Below are 17,298 nucleotides of genomic sequence, written 5' to 3'. Positions count from 1 at the left end.
GTAATTAACATTCAGTAAATTGCACAAATTTAAACTGTACAGTTTGGTAAACCCTGCCATGTCAAACCAGAACTCCATCAAGATAGTGAAACACGTCCATCACACACATGCGTCCTCCCCGCCCCGTCTCTTCACATGCCACGTCCCTCCTTGCCAACGCCTACCCGCAGTGATCTGCTTTCTAGATTGCTGTAGGTTACTCTGTATTTCTATATAAACGAAAAGCACACGGTGCTTTTATTAGTCTACTTCCACTCAGCATCATCATTTTGAGATTTGTCCAAGCTGTCTATACGGACAGGGAATTGCCTTCTGTTGCTGAGTAGTATCTCATTATATGGACAGTCACTTATCCACTCATCAGCTGACGGGCACGAGGACTGTTTCCAGCTTTGGGTTAGTACAAATCAAGCTCCTAGGAATATGCACGTGGTTAAGTCTTCGGTAAAGAACTAGGAGTGGTAAGTAAACAGATTTTAACCTTTTAAGACCTGCCCAGCTGTGTCCCAAAGTACATTCCCTCCAGCGGGGTGTGCGAGTTCCAGTTCCTCCACATCCTCACCACCATGTGGTATGTTTAGTTTTAGCCATTCTAATGGGTATGAATGGTTATCTCATTGTGGTTTTAATTTGCACTTTACTTATGGCTAATTCTGTTGAACATCTTCTCATGTAATTTACTATATATATATAGTAAATTTATATATATATATATATATATATATATATATCCTCTTCAGTGGTGTTAAATATCTTGCCCATTTTTAAAATGGGCAAATAGGTTTTCTTACTACTGAGTTTAGAGACTTTATTCCGAATGCATTTTATCTGAAATGTTTTGTAAGTATTTTCTGCCACTCTATGGCTTGTCTTTTTTGTTCTCTAAACACTGTATTTCAAAGAGCAGACGGTTTCAATTTTGATAAAGCCCAATTCATCAAATTTTTCTTCTACGGATTGTGCTTTGGGGGTTATAACCCAAGGTTGAATATTTTCCCCTTTGTCTTCTTCTACAAGTTATATAGTTTGGGGTTTTAACATTTAGGACTGTAATCCATGAGTTAATTTTTACAACTGTTGAGATACAGATCCGTTTTTAATCTTGTATCTGGAGGTCCAATTACTCTAGCACTAGTTGTTTGACTTCTGCACCTTTGTCAAAAAGCAGCTCTCTGTATACGCGTAGGTCTATTTCTGGACTCTGCTCTGCTCCATCACACCTTTGGATTTGTGCAGCTAGCAGAAGGGACGGCTCCATTTAAGCAAAGAAAGGAGTGAACGAGTGGGGTTCTCGGTATGAAGCTTCTCGTCCTAAAGAAAAGTTACTGAACAAACACGGAGAAGCAGAAAGACATGGCACTGTTACATATATAAAGGAAGAAATTTCAAAAAGATGATTAGACAACGTAAAGTGGGTTACTGCTGTTGACATAGGGACAGTTGTAGTGCCACGTGGGACTGAGCAGAAGTAGACTGCAAGAGGGCGAAAGGGGAACTGTGGTGCGGGTGTGTGGGAGGGGTGCCTGTATACACAAAACAGGACTGGAGCACCACCCGGTTATCACAGACTCGCCCAAGGTGGGTCCCCTCTGTGTGTTCCTTGTGGCATTTTACTCATACCTACAATGGAAACTTTTGCTCATTTTTCTGTTCTTTTCCATTCTAACTGGGCTCCTTGAAGGCAGACCCCATATCTCATTCTACTACAGTACTAAGTACAGTGCTGGAAACAAATGAGACACCAAAAAAAATGAGGGTGGGGCTGGGGGGAATTCACCTCCTCAGACCCTCATTTCACTCGTCATGTTGGCTCTGTTCGCAGCAAGAGTGGCTGCACACTGCTCGGTGGGGGGAGAGAATTCATGGCCACTTTCTGAGAGTCACGTACAATTTACTTCGCGGTAAAGTTCAACTTCACAGGTTACACATGCCCTATGGATCAAACAGCATTTCACCTACCACCACTGCATCTGAATAAATAAAAATGCACTTGATTTTTTAAAAAATCATAGAAAAAGTTTTGAACCTAGAAACAAAAATTAGAAACAAAAGGATCTCTTCACAAAGGGCACTTTAAAAGCCTCAAGCAATCCTTTCCTTTTTCTCTGATACATATGATAAGTATGTGAAGTGGACTTCTACTCTATCCAAATCTCCACCTAAAAGACAACCTGGTGAAACTTTATGCTCAGACCTTGCAGTAGAGGCACAGAGCTGGGTGGCATCTTGCCTGTGGCACAAGAAGAAGGGCTTTGCTCTTCCCAGTGAGGATGGGCTGTAACCACAGTGGAGGCAGAGAGGGGGAAGGTGCGTCTTCTGCAACTATACTTTCAAGTTCCTACTTAGAACGGAGGGGCTATAATCATATGTAACTTGAGTTTTTTCTTCCATAATTATACTTTTAACAATCTGGATTTATCTGCCTATGCCAACTAATAATGCACATTTCATAATTCTGAAGCAATCTTGCAACAAAGCAAAAATAAACAAACCAAAAGAACTAGGCTACAACTAACGTTTTTATTCAATTTTTCTCTCAACTCAGAAGGCAACAAACAACCACATAAAAAAGGGAGCACTTTAGAATATATACACATAAAGTTGGTCTGGGTATCTAAGGTGTTTAATAGAAAACTAACATCCCAACTAAGTAAATGTTCTATTCATTGAGCTTCTACAACAGTCATTTCTAGGCCTTACGGTCATTACATTTTCATTTAAGGTACTATATTAATTTCATGACTACAAAATGAGGCACTCATACAAAATAGATGGGAATGAAAACAGATGTATCCTGTCTTATCTTTATGTTGTATTAAATGCCAAGATATTGTTGGGGATTACCTGAAAGAAGCCCTTACTCGTGATGGCTGTTTTATTGATTAAAAAAATGACACAGGGCAGTAATGGACTGAAAGGAAAACATCTGATTGAGGGGCACGTTAATTAAGTAGATACAAGGAAGTTAGAGAATCTCCACAAGTGAGGCTTCCAGTAATACCTTTGTGGTAAGACATTTGTTTTCTTCTTGATGGCAACTGAATAGGTAACATTCTAAAGGAGTATTTTAAACATAATCATTTAATTTTACAATATAAAAAACTTATCACAGTTAAGTAGAGAGCTTAAAATACTCAATCCTGAAAATGAGAGTAAGTAGCTCACTTGCAACGTTTAAAAAAGTGCCAGTGTTCTTATACTGGTGCAACATTCTTCAGAGTGAGTGAGTGAGTGAGTGAGTGAGTGAGTGAGAGTGTGTGTGTGTGTGTGTGTGTGTGTGTGTGTGTTTGCAAATGCAATACAATGTAGAAATGTCCAGTGCTTCACTGTTTTGTTTTAAAAAGTCATCAATTCAACCTAAATTCAAGAATTACACTTTAATACTAGCATTTTGCCAATACAGAAAGGACATATCATCTAAGATCAAATCATTTGAGGAAAAGTTCTTCTCTATTACTTGAATAAGGGAAAGAAAAAACACAAGACAAGAATCCACAGTAATAACAGTTATATTAAATGTTGAAATAAAAATTACTTTTCATTTACATCTGGAATTGAGATGTCCAATCTCCACTGTTTCTCCAGAGAACAGGAAAAAAAATCACCTAAAAACATGGAGCTTTTTTAAGGCTAGCTATACACAAACTTCACATTGGCATTTTTCTTCAGTTTTCATCTCAACTATTAGTACTTAATAGTTTAAAAATCAAACAGAATTTGCTAATAATGAACAACTGCATACTTCATACTATGACCATTTGATAACTGGTCATGTAAAACTAACCCCAAATGTTGATTTGTGTTCAATGTATAAATAGTAAAAATAAAGCAAAAAGGTCTTCTTTCCTAATTAACTTCCTTGAAGACAATCTTAGCCCAATGTAAAATGAAGCACAAAAGTACACTATTATTTTTTTAAATTCTACATGAAGAAGGGCAGCAATACTAGCACTTTCTGAACTAGAAGTTTTAAATATTTATAAGACTATTGGTTAATAATAAAATCTTGATGCTACCCAAGTAAATAGTATGCCAGCAAATGCTTTCCTTATGAAAGTATTCACCTTATTGAAAAAAACAGGACAAAGCACAACTGAAAAACCAGGGGAAATCCTTAAGTAAGACAAGATAAAGTTATCTGCCAGTGAAATGGAGGGCAACTTTTTGGCCATTCATACACACACACACACACACACACACACACACACACACACACACGTACGTACATACGTATATTATATGTTTTTTGTTTTTTTAAAAATTTTTTACAAAATATCTGATAAGATTCACTTAAAATTTTGTATAGTAACAATTTTTAATCTTTTGTGATATCTGCCTAGATCTCTTTCTGGTAAAACAGATAAATGTGTTCCAATAACTTTATATCAAGATCTACAAATTCTCTGAAAAATAAAAAAGAAACTTAAATCAACACGATCAAGTTATATGCCCAATTTGATAATCTTTTTCTCCCAAAGAGAACAACTGATATAGACATACACCATGACAGGTGGCGTTATGTTTAAAATGCTCCTAATTTTTACAGTAGGACTAATTTCTAAGTAAAGGTAGGGATAGCAAAGACCTTGTTTCAAATATGAGAAAGGGCTACTACAAAGTGCCAAAAACTGAAACACTGAATCCTATGTCGAGCTTTTTTTTTTTTTTTTTTTTTGATACTGATGTTTTAAAGTAATCACTTACCACTTCAGGAAAAATTGTTGAAATATAAAACAACCAGAACATGTTGCTTTTGATTTTGGTAACATATGTTTGGCTGACTCTCATATTTTAAAAATCCTCAGATTTAAGCCTATGGGTTTTAATACTATATGGAAATTCTTTTATGGTTTCTTAAGATCTATGCTGTCCATTTTCTCTGCGAACTAAGTTATCATTCAAAAACAAACACTACCCTTACAATATACCATCACCGTTAAACACTTGGATCACGTGCCCAACCATTCTATGTCTCTAAACTTCTAACTTGAAGCTTTGGTTATAAAGGAAAACCAAGTTTCTAAGAGTTCTGCTTTCTGAGATTTCACAGCACGTTTCCAATGAAATACATTCTGTACTCCTATGTTAAAAGGCCAGCTCAGCCAGCTTCCTTCTGGTCAAATAAAATCAAGTTGGTTTTATTTATAGTTTTATTCTGTAAACAAAAAGCTTTGGAAACTTTGGAGAAATGCACTGCCCCTAATCCTCACCCAAGGATGCACTGACCAGCAGGACCAGGGATTCTAACTCGTCTTCCCTAAATGCTGTCAATCTAAGACCACAAACCCCACCTACATTTGACAAACACTGCAGTATGTCCTTACTCCAGGAAGACGCAGTATCACTGGCGATGTTATTCTATAAGATTTATGATCTTGCATGACTTTTGGCCACTGCTGACGAAAAGATGGCTGTGTGGGGAGGGGCCGGAGGGCCTCAGGAAGCGCTTCCTGGGGCCTTTCTTCTCTCTAGCACAGGCGTGCCCCTAACAAGCACAAAACCCGGCTCCCAGAGCGCTGATCACTAGGAATATTAAATTATCAAAATTAAAAATGATTTCCTCGCCTAGCACAAGATACTATACAATATTACAAACAAAGACACATGGAAACAAATCAGGCAGTAGAAAATGTACAACAGCTTTGGTGTTATACAAAATAACTTCCAAAAACGACTGACAGTGAAGCACAAGTTCATGTTTTCTTACCACAGACACTCCACTGTTGATTTCTACTTGTTTCCTTTTACGTTCTTGGTAAGGTCTGAACAGCCAAGAAAGAATGTACAGTTCACTTAGTAAGAACTGCCAGGAACACCGGGACGTTGCATTCCAAAAGACGTCATTAGAAAGTCTTGCCTCTGCGCTACGGCTCTGTGGCACATTTCCTGTCAAGATCACAGCAGGTCCAAAATAAAGTGACAACTAGATTTAATAAATTAATATACCTTTTGTTTAAAGATGTACAATGCACATTCTGTTTAATCCAAGGTTTTAGGGTATCCAGGAACTTCTATTTACACATATACAGACCTCAGACAGCAATGATGTCGTAAGATGCAGGAAGGGCAGCAGAGCCTCACACTGCTGCTTGCTGAATGCTGACAACCCAAGTCAAATACCCTTAACTTAAAAACAACGCTGAAAGATCACTGGGGAGAATCTCCAAAGAGAGAAGTCCACAAAAAAGGACACGTAAAGGCAGGCGAAGGTCAAGGTAGTTGAGACAACCACTTTATTCTTGGGACGACTGTGGAGGCGGCGGAGATGTGCCTTGTTTGCCAGATTTCCGTTCATAGTTCACGAGGCGTTGGCCCACAAGGTACCTAGGTTGTTAAAAACAGGGTGGTTACTCTCTTATGTGACCTTACTTACTAAAACATTCTCCCTTAGAGCAGCCAGTGATACATTTTAAAAAATGTAAATCAGATCACTTCACTCCCACTTAAAACCCTTCAATAGTTAGGGAGGTAGAAGGGGAGTCTAGAATGAACACCAGCAAACAGCACAAAAGCAGGCATCTCACAGCAAAGGTATGGATTTATGGGAAGGCACGAGAGCAGCACAGATCAGAAGGCCTCAGATGCTGTGCGGTGGAGTCCAGGCTCTGGTCCATAGATGAGGGGCCCTCGTGAACTGACTCTTGGAGGCCAGAGGTAGGTAAGGTAGAGTAAACTTCTTCAGGGGATTTATGTGTTATGGGTCATATTTTACAAAACAGGTAAGTGGGCGGGTCTGCAGAAACGGACTGGAAATATGATCACCAGAAAGCTGGGTAGGGAGGAGAGTAAAACCTGAAAAGCTCTAGTTCTAAAGGAAAGGAGAAACCAAAGGACAAAGATTTCAAGGAGGTCAGAGGAAGATGGCACAGAAATGACTGTATGCCAGTGACTGACAGAAGGTAGGAGGCTGCGGTCCAAAAAGAGTATTAAGTGTCCCTAACCTGTGAGAGGACAAAGGGAGCCGGAGTGCAGAAACAGAGACAGAAGTGCCTGTGGATGGGGTGACAGGGCTGGAGGCCCCCCACCAGGCCGCGGCGTCCCCACGATGCCAGCAGGAGCCGGGGGGAGCCGTAGTGATGGGCCGCACTGACCGTGCGGGAAGGGCCCGGACGCTGACCGGAAGGACACTGGGTGACAACACTGACAGCAACAAGCTGCGGGGCGGGGGCGGAGTGGGTGATGGTTTCGAGCGGGCACGGGGACCCACGTGGAGGCAGCAGTGCAGACCAAGACGTGCCCGCAGGACTTCACACATCTGTGTAAAAGGAGGAGAGCGAGGCCAGCACGTGACAGGGCTGCCAGGGAGCTGGGGTCTCTGAGGCTCAGTTTGCTCTTCAATAAAATGAGAACAATAGTCCTATGATTGCTGTAAGAAACAGAAAGCAGGCAAAAGCCTCGGTAACAAAGGCCTGGCATGTGCGGAGGGCTCCATGTGGCAACTTTTATTCTTCACCGTGACTTCCTCCACCCTGACTTTCATCTACCACTTTTCTGTCGACATACAGGTCTCACGAGGTACCCTGGCGGTTTGCGCCAAGTAGCTTAACATCTCACTTTTTAAAACATTCCACTAATCCTACTGCTTCTTCATCACGAGCTCAGTTTCATCCCTTTTCTTTTTGTCTTCCTGATTCTCTTCCCGAAGTTAATCACTCCTTACCCCACTGTCCCCCAACCAACCGGTGTTTTTCCAACTTGTGAGGATTTTGTAAACGCTTTGAACAATGACAACTGAGCAATATCTGACATGATAATACACATAGCACTACCTGACACACATGTAATCACAAACCAAGAGAGCAAGCACAGAGAGAAAAGCAAGGTAAACTTGCCCCAGACCGAGAAGTAACTCAGGGGCAGAAAAACGAGACTCTGAACCCATAGCCAGTTCTATTACCCCAGCAGCCTCTCGTGCCCCCAGCGCACACGCACACGCACACTTGGCACCTCCTCGGGATCAAGCCCTGTGGCAGACACACTGTGGATGTATAATGGTGAACGAGACATGCCCTCTGTCGAGCCCGAGTTCGACGGTTTTCTGCGGAGCAGCCGTGGGGAGAGATAATAGCGTGCACTGGGCTGCAGGCAGCTCCCGCGGGGGTGTCTCTTTTGAGCTGGTGCCGGACTGACTGTGCCGCCAAAACATGCGAAGTGAGGAAAACTGACTTTCATCGCTGAAAGCCCCTCCCCATTCTTTCGTGGTTGACAGAACTTAATACTCTGCCTGCTTAAGCGTTCTAGTGTTTATTACCATCAGTAAGTGCTTTGGAGAAGCCCTGAACACTCTCTAAATTTCATTCTTAACCATATTACTCTTAAAGAGCCCTCAGAGTAAACGAGGTGACCGTATAATATGTCGCCCAAAGCCGGCACTCACGAGTAAAAGGGGGCGCTGTTAGTAATGACACGCAGGCAGCCTGTGTAAACTGGGACTCTCCCGGGCAAACCAGGATGGGTAGTTACAAACTTACTTCCTCTGTGAGGCGCCATTAAAGCAGGAGAGGACTCAGCCTTCCATTAGGACATGGAGGGTCAAATGGCTGCTACCCCAGAAGGTGTTTTCCTTGGCTGTTCTCAATTTCTCAGAGGTCAGGTCGCAGAGTTTCCTCAAAACAGAGGGCGCCACAACGCTTCTGCAGTAACCTCACAGCTTCTCTCAGCAATGGTCAGAGCAACCCAAAGGCCCTTGGCTGCAAGAAGGGCTTAGGCAGGCACTGCTAATTCCTAAAGCAGGCTTCTTATTTTTATCTAAAACTATTTAATATACTGTCAGACCAAAACATTTGAAAACAGACTGAAAATTATTTCAAATGGACATTAAAAACTCTTCCTCCCCAAACCGGTTTCTCCCAGTCTTTTTCATCTCCGTAAATGACAACTCCATCTTTCCAGCTGCTTGACCCAACCAAGTCCTGATAACCCCCCTTTTCACATTCTACATCCAATCTGTTAGCAAATCCTGTCAATTCTACCTCAAAATACATCCAGAATCTGAGCCCTTTTCCCTCCTGTGATTTATCACATTAGACACAATAATTAAGAAATGAGACATCTTAACAAAAAGCAGCTAGACAAATGAAGTCTAGACTTACTTGTCATTTTTAATATGTTCATAAAGGCGCTTAAACTGGCGGACCTGGAAGGACAAGATTCCCATCAACACCACGACCATCAGTAAAAATGGATAAATCCGCCGGTGGACCAAATTTTGCATTTCCGCAGTAACACCTGGAAAACCAAAAAAGAAAACCTCTCAGTGTATAAAGGATGACAGTGAAATGAAAGTATGTCCCTTTCCTAAGAAGAGGGGAGGGGCGCGTAACTGAAACTCATCCTGTATGAAATGGAGTGAGGCAAGGAGTGCCGTCGCGCTGGAGCCAGTCCCAGCTAGAGGAGGAGCCTTGTGAACTACCCCGCGGAGCTGGATTGTGTTCTAAAGGCACAGAGGAACCAACCAAAGGATGTTCACCAAAAAGGTGTGAACAACAAGATTTATTCTTCTGAAAGGTCATCGTGGCCGCGGTGTGGAGAATGAATTAGCGATGGACAGTTCAAAACAAGGAAACCAGACAAGAGGCTGCTGAGGTTGAGGTTAAGGTGAGAGCTGATGTTCATCTCAACATGAGCTGTGGGCAAGGGCTCCAAAGATGAGAGAATGGGTTCCAGAGGTCAGATCAGAGGGACTTGGATCCCAGCTGAGTATGAAGAGCAGAGAGCCTCAGGTGACACGGATGACCTTCAAGGTTTCTGACTTGTACAACTTGTTGGATGATAATGCTAGTTACTGACAGAGGGAATTCAACAGAAGCAAAAGATTTGTAGGGGAAAACTTTGTGCTTATAATTTTGAACATATCACTGGCTTTAAGGTCGTGTGATGATGCTTCAGTACATAACTGATAATGTCTAGATGTTAAAGTGTCACAAATTAGCATCTCCTCTTTGGTTTTTCTTTTACGCTAAAGGACACTTTTTAAATGTCAATACTTTCTCACCTGCCTAGGGAAAAAAACTGTACCAAAGCGTTTTATGATCCTCATCTTGCCCTAACTAGTGAAATCTAAGAAAAACAGTCTTTTAAAATCATTGTTTTAGCTGGATTTATATTTACAGTAAAGCATTTGGAGCCAGGCAACCTTTGATACCGTAAGTGACAAGAATGTAATGATGTGAATACAGGTGCTCTCTCAAGCTTTCGGCCAGCATTACCCACCAAGTAAAGGAACGACGCCAGACGCGATGACATAAGGTACACACAGGGAAAGCAAGAGCACAGAGATCACTGGCGCTGCCAGTTTCCGAATGATATACTGAAGGTCAATGTTCCGGATGCCATTTGCGTAAACCTGAAACACAGGATTAAAAAATGAGAGTAAGGATACAAGACAAATTCCTCCAGGTTAACAGAGCAATCTCTGCTGAATTCAAGCACAGAGAGCTGGATCTACCAGCCAAAAGATTCAAACTTGTTATTTTTTCAGAAGTCAAGGCAAATTCTGGAACACAAATGTTAAGTATGGTGTCCACAAGTTTTTAAAGAAATGCATTTACTTCCTTACACTTTGCAGTTAACTCTGCTAGGAGATAAAATAATAAGATGCTAATCTAGAATAATAATTACACTAGCCTTGTGCTATACGATACCAGAGGGCATCCAATAATAACAGTTGAAGACTACGTAACTTGAAGTAACTTCATACATAAATTGTGTAAGAGTGACCTGTGTTACTACTCAAGATTGCATTCATTTTATCTGAATATAAGAAAACATTATAAATAGGAAGCATGTTTCTAAAAAGCCTGTATAAATTAAATTTCAACAAATTGAAAGGTATTTTATGGAACAATTCAGTACGAAAGAATTCTACAGTTAATTTTTTTTTTAATTCAAGAATTTCTAAAATATTTCATCTCATCTAGAAAGTTCTACGGGATAGTATTGCAGAGGAAAGAATGGATGGAAGTGGGGAAATCTTGGGAATAATGGAAAATAAAGATGGTATACAGAAGGGGACAAAACAGCAGAGCGTTGTTTGTGTTTTTCCCCCAGCACTTCAACCTCTCCTGGCCCAGTCACACAGTGTGATGCAACTCCGATCCCTGGGTCCCTCAGAAGTGGGTCAGAGCATTTCAAGGTGAATGACAAACAGGCTTACTGCTCCACAGGTCCCCTTCTGACACCCCCAAAATCCTTTTAACCCAAATGTATTTAAATTAATGCAGCAAGGCATCCCGGTGTTTCTCAATAATTTTACTTAAGCTTAGACACGTGTATGAGAAAGAATGCATCAGAGAGCAAAATATTATAGAGATCAACAGCATTTCACAGCCCCGAGCTGTAACTAGATGCTTACTCTCCACAAGGGTCAGAGCCTCACCTGGAAGCGCTCGAGTGGACTGGTCTGTACTCCTATCGTGAATGGACATGCTGCCTCACAGCCTTCAACCCATCTCACTTCAGAATCAGCCCGCACTTGAGAGACGCATGCAAACACACACCAATTCCCTGGCTCTCCCCACCCTCACAAATCTCCAGGTACAGACATTTTTGGATGAGTTTCTTGTGCATACTGGGCTGAGAACTACTGTCTTTATTTCCGGTACATCAAAAGGAGGTGCACCTTCAGTGCTACAAAACTGTAACACCTTATTAATTTGATGCTGCCCTAAGGACAAGAGGGTTGTCCATAAGTCCATTCTTTAGGTAACTAAAACTTAAAAGAAATAAGTACCAACATCTACCATGTTGGGTACTTTGGAAGAAATCTTCCTAAAATGAATTATCCTACTTCCGAGCCTTATTATCAAAGTACAGAAGTACCATCTATCTTTTTCAAGGTTATCACCTCAGTGACCAAATTATGAGATAGCTCCATAACACAAAACTGTCTTAGGTGTTACGTAGCTAAAATATTCCCAAAGAGCTCTGCTTTTTTAAATCTATTTTTTCCTGCCATTTTCTTTATTTATTGCCTTGAACAATAACCTCTTTTCCTTACTACAGGCTTACAAAACTGACTACCAAGCCTTCATCAGAACTCCTGCTCTAAAAAAAAGCACATATGCTAAATTTTGCCTTTACTTTAGTCAGGGTTCTAGGTACTTTAAGCTACTGGTTAACTTTCAGATAAGGAGAGTGATAAGAGTAGCTGATGAAAATTCATGGTGATGAGTAAAACTGCCTTTCTCCTTAAACAAAAAAAAGTTACATATGCTCATTAAAGAAAATGTATAAAACTTAGAAAAGTGGGAACGTGGAAAATAAGAGTCCCATGAGCTGAACTTGCTTACCTGCTCAATTACAGTTTTCAGCCACCACTGAGGACCCATCAATGTTATAGCTGCAATGATTTTGGCATGCAGGACTCCAAGTGCCCAGTCCTAGGATAATAAAAATCATTTAACAGATTTCTGTTTGTTTTTAGCAATAAACCCAGCACAGAGGCTATATAATTTTCTTGCATTATTAACTTCAAAACAAAAATTCTGTTGGATTAGTAACAATTTTACAGAAGAATAAATACGCTGGAAAATCCGGGGAATTTTTTCCAACAGCTCAAGTTCAATGTTTCTATCAAAACTCATTCTTGTGTCTTTCAAAAAAAAACCATAAAATAAAATTCTACATTATTTTCCCAAGAGAACTAAGAAAAGTGTTTAATGGAGATCTCAACAAGCAAATAAATAAAACAGTGACCTGATTTTACTTGATCAAACCATCCGTGGGCTGCTTTACTGGTCTTGGCTCCTGAAGGCTCAGAGCGCTTCTAGCCGGGCGCATTTGCAGTTCCGCTAAGCTGTTACTAGGGCCTCCACAGTCACACCAAGCTCCTCACTGCGCCTCCGGCCTGCCCGCCCCACTACCCACCAGGCCCCACTACCCACCAGGCCCCACTACCCACCAGGCCTCACTACCCACCAGGCCTCACTACCCACCAGGCCCCACTACCCACCAGGCCTCACTACCCACCAGGCCCCACTACCCACCAGGCCCCACTACCCACCAGGCCTCACTACCCACCAGGCCTCACTACCCACCAGGCCCCACTACCCACCAGGCCCCACTACCCACCAGGCGGCCAAGGGATCACCACTCCCACTGCCCAGATGAGCTCTTAAAGTGCAAGTCACATCATTTAAGGAGGCCTCCCTGCTTACAACCCTGAACACGGCACACAACGTCCTTCACAACCTGTTCTGTTTATCTTAAAAAATACATATACATGTATGTTTTAAAAGTATCAAGTAACATTTAAATCTATTCTTACATTAAACTGAAACCTTTCCAGAGAAGGCTGGAGTCCTCTGTGACCACCAGCCCAAATCCTGATCCCTCCCCAGCAATAGCCACTGCTAACATTTGGTATGTACCTTCCACGTTTGTCTCCTTATGCACTGATCTATGTCTACACATGTATGTCCCGTAGGAAATATGTAGTATCAGTTTTATATGGATTTTGCTCATACTGTTCTTTTTCGATCTTCTGGTTTGGTTGGCTGGTTCCAAAACATCTTCAAATAGGGTAGAAGGTTGATGCGTGCACTGAATTCCTGCATAACCTCAAATATCACTCTTCATCCTGACAGACGGGATGAATGACATTTTTTCTAGGTATAGAAAGGTTGGGTTTTGTCCTTTTTATCTCAATGGTCTCTAAATGCCCTTCCACCTTACGGTTTCAGTGCTACAAAGTCCACTGCCAGTATGCTTTTTTTTTTGAAGCTTGTGATTTAATTCAGAAATTTTACCAAGATGTGCCCAAATATGTGTTTTTCTCATCAATTTTCTTCTCACCAAACCTGATGAGGTCCTACAACCTACAGATCAGTTCTTTCTTCAATTCAGTTAAAAATGTCTACTTTTGCACTGCAGAGCCCTTACTATGGCTGTATGAAGTCTCCTGGGTGTGTCCCCCAAGACTCTTCCTCTCCCCTCAATTCCCTATTCTTCAGTTTTGCTCTGTGCCTCAGTCTTCCAGGCCTCCAATCTGACTAACCACATCTCTAATTCATTTACTGAATTTGTTTGAAATCCATGCTATGTAGCATCACGACGATTTCACTCTGTTTTATGGCTGCTGTTGTGCGTGCATGCCCACATACCGCTGTGTTTTTACTCTTCTATTTGGATGCTCACGGCCCGGCAAGCAGCTCTCCGTCACCAGGCATGTGTTCTGATGGCTCTGCCCGGCCTTCCTTTCTGTGGCTGCTGGGCCCCCCTCACATAAAACGTGTTATTTTTCTCTGTTGGCTCAATGTGGTTCAGAGGCTCAGATTGAGAATATCCTAAAGGGCTGCAAAAGGATCTTTCAGCCTGTTAGACCTCTGGGATAGCAAGCCAACAATTCCCAAATAAGAGCATGGAGAAAGCCTCCTTGCTTTTTCTCTATCCTTCCAGGCTCACAAGCAGGGAAGATTCAACCCACCAACTCGGCTTTCTCTTGGCCTTTGGGAGTCCGGAAGGCACCCAAGTGAGGTTAATGTTCACCTGAGGAGGTCCACAGATCACTGAGGTTCCAGCTCTTTTAAGATCCACTGTTTTCCAGTCATTTAAGACATACCACACTAGCTCCTCTGCTAGAATTAAAAAAGAGCCCAGCCTCCCATAGGTCTGTAGTCACTTGATGCAGGAAAGGCAAGCAGCTTAGAGTCAGGGATGGACAAAAAGCAAGCTGTTCTCTCAAACTTTGGGATTTTATCCAGAATATTAAGGATACCATGCTGCACATTGTTTGCAACCTGTGTTTTTCCCCTACTCAAAAACACGTCTGAGAGCTATCTATAACAAAACATATAGCAAAACAAAAATACAAACAGGCAAAGAAACACACAGCTCTACTTCCTTCTTTTTAACTGCGGCACTGGATTCAAAAGCAAAGATATATCACATTTTATTTAATCATTCTCTACTGATGGACATCTGGGTTGCTTCCAACTTTTTTGACATGGTAAACGATTACACAGTGGCAGAACAGCCCTGTTCGTGTCTCCTGCACACATGTAAATGTTTCTTTGCAGGATATTCTGAAGAGTGAAAAGTGATGGGTCGTAACATATAAGCATTCTTAGAATTGAATAATTTCAAATAATTCTCCAAGGTCACAACATTGGGCACTGCCAAGGCCACCAGGAACACAAGTGTAGGTGAACAAGCCGCATCACTACTCGACGCGGTGAGGGAGAGCAAACGGTATGGGGAAGTGGGAGCCCTTAGTAAGAGTGTTAGAAAAGGCTTATTACAGTTTCCTGGCTTGTGTGAGGTGATCTGGGGAGGATTTAAGGAAGCAGGGCCTTGCTCTACTCCAGATGCTATTTAGAAAGTACAGGTAATCTGTAATTGGGTATCTTAATAAATCTTATCCAGAAGAAGGGGCAGGCTGAGGCTAATCAAACTGTAGTTGGAAACAAAGGAGCAGCCAATCATGTCAGCCAGGGTACTGGCATGTTGGGGCATTTCTGTGGTTTGGACAATACTCATGTTTTGCCTGTGTTCAGACATGATTATGGAGGGGTCTTGAGTTTGTCTTGATCCATCATGGTCACAGAGCGGCCTTGTGTGTTGCTGATGTTCTGTCAATTGTTCACATTCAGCAGGAGGCCTAGCTCCTAGACCTCAGGGGCTGTTTTGCTCTTTTTCAGTGCCGCGTACTGCACAAGCTCAGGAGGCATGTACCATCTGTTTGCCACATCTGAAGTGATCACTTGGGTTACGGCAGCATCTGCCTGACCCCTCCCCTATAAAGTTGTGTTTCCCTTTGAGGTAGCAAGTAATCTGTAAGGTGACACTTTGTCACCATGCAAACAACCACTTCTGCATTGTAGTGGCATCAAAACATGACTACAAATCCTTCTCCCATGGAGTGGTAGCGGTCTATATCCCCTTCCCTTAAATCCAGGCCAACCTGTGACTTGCTCATACCCAGCAGAATGTAGTGAAGAGCAACGCTGCAGGACTTCTGAGAAGAGGTCATAAAAGCGATGCAGCGTCTACCTTGTTAGTAAGAAGCCCAAGTGCCTTGAGGCTACCAAGCTGTAAAAAAGCTCAAGTACATCCAGGGGCTCCAGCCAATAGCCCAGATAAGGTGCAACCAATAGCACCAACCCTCACACATGAGTGATGACGTCTCCAAATGATGCCAGCTAATAAGGCTGTCGAATCACGCTCAGCCACTGAGCCTCCCAGATGAGACCCCAGACAACATGAAACAGACACAAGCCAATATACCCTGTCTTAATATCTGATCCACAGATTCTGTGGACAAAATAAACGGTTGTTTTATGCCAGTAAGCTGGAGCTGCAAGGTAACCTGCTATCGCAGCACAGTAGCTAAAGACCCATCATCTTTCACCTGATGGGTTCAGAATCCACTGAGAATCCTTAGAATCAATTATTTTGTTAATTACTGCAAAACAGTAAAACTTTCCTAATTAATTCTGTTAATTCTTCTACCTTTATTGCTGGCATTATTCTGTGGAAAAACAGCTTTACTTCAATCACTGATGCTATCAGACTACACTGCAACGCAAGGCGTCCTATACGCGAACGACTTCCCTTTCTTGCTTCCTTTCACTCTGGTTCTAATCTATGAGCACACCGGATGAGAGGAGGTCCCCTTTATCTATGCTCTGTCTCACTTCAAGGTCTGCCCACTCCCTCCCTCCTGGAATACACTTCTTCCTTTCTCACCCACTCCTCTGCACTCTATCATGCTGTCCTAGACATTATCTCCTACAGAAGGCCGTACCTGAAGCCCCCTAAGCCGGGTAAATACCTCTCCCACAGGATGCTGTGCTCCTCGCGCTTGCCCCCACCACAGCACAGTCTATCATCTTTCCCACCAGCCTTTGAGGTCCCCGAGAAGTTCCTGCATCAGCCTCATTTCCATCTCAGTTATACAGTACAGGGTTTGGATGTACATGAAAGCATTCAAGTAAATATTTGCCGTCAGATGAAGTTTATGGGGGTTCTTCATCTGGAAAGTAGAGGATAATTTTCATTTCTGAAAAATTCATCATAATCTACTAAAAGGAGATTTTAAAAACAAGGCTGAAAAGCCTTTGAGTGACTGAAGTCAATACCTAGTTCTTTCCCCTAATACCTCTTAAAAACTTGAGGTCTATGACGTTAACTTCAGGCTCTAAGTATGACAGAAAAGTTAAATTTCTTTTTATGTGAGCATTTTAAGGCCTTTGCTGTGACCTGCATAGGTTCCCTCAGAATGCTCTTTTTAATAAGCCTGTGACTTTGTGAGAAAAAATGCTGTAATTTTTCAAAAGGTTTATTGATTCAAGTCTCAAG

At 42.0% G+C, this 17,298-nt stretch overlaps 1 protein-coding gene across 2 annotated transcripts in view; it reads right to left on the bottom strand.

Annotated features, from left to right (window-relative positions):
• Positions 1-2,506: 2,506 nt before the first annotated feature.
• The window catches only part of MARCHF6 (membrane associated ring-CH-type finger 6), a 77,805-nt gene continuing 63,013 nt past the window's right edge, over positions 2,507-17,298 (bottom strand). For both annotated transcript variants that reach the window (XM_059059897.2, XM_067030798.1), the window contains 4 exons: positions 12,291-12,380; positions 10,213-10,345; positions 9,093-9,228; positions 2,507-6,324 (listed from right to left, as the gene is read on the bottom strand). In XM_059059897.2, coding sequence (XP_058915880.1) covers positions 6,234-6,324; positions 9,093-9,228; positions 10,213-10,345; positions 12,291-12,380 — 450 coding nt within the window. In that variant the 3' untranslated portion in view covers positions 2,507-6,233. The remainder of the gene's footprint in view (positions 6,325-9,092; positions 9,229-10,212; positions 10,346-12,290; positions 12,381-17,298) is intronic.

The sequence above is a fragment of the Kogia breviceps genome, chromosome 4 (genome assembly GCF_026419965.1).
Source record: "Kogia breviceps isolate mKogBre1 chromosome 4, mKogBre1 haplotype 1, whole genome shotgun sequence".
Classification (NCBI taxonomy): domain Eukaryota; kingdom Metazoa; phylum Chordata; class Mammalia; order Artiodactyla; family Physeteridae; genus Kogia; species Kogia breviceps.
The sequence above is the reverse complement of the archived record's forward strand: the minus strand, read 5'-3'. Positions and strand labels throughout refer to the sequence as shown.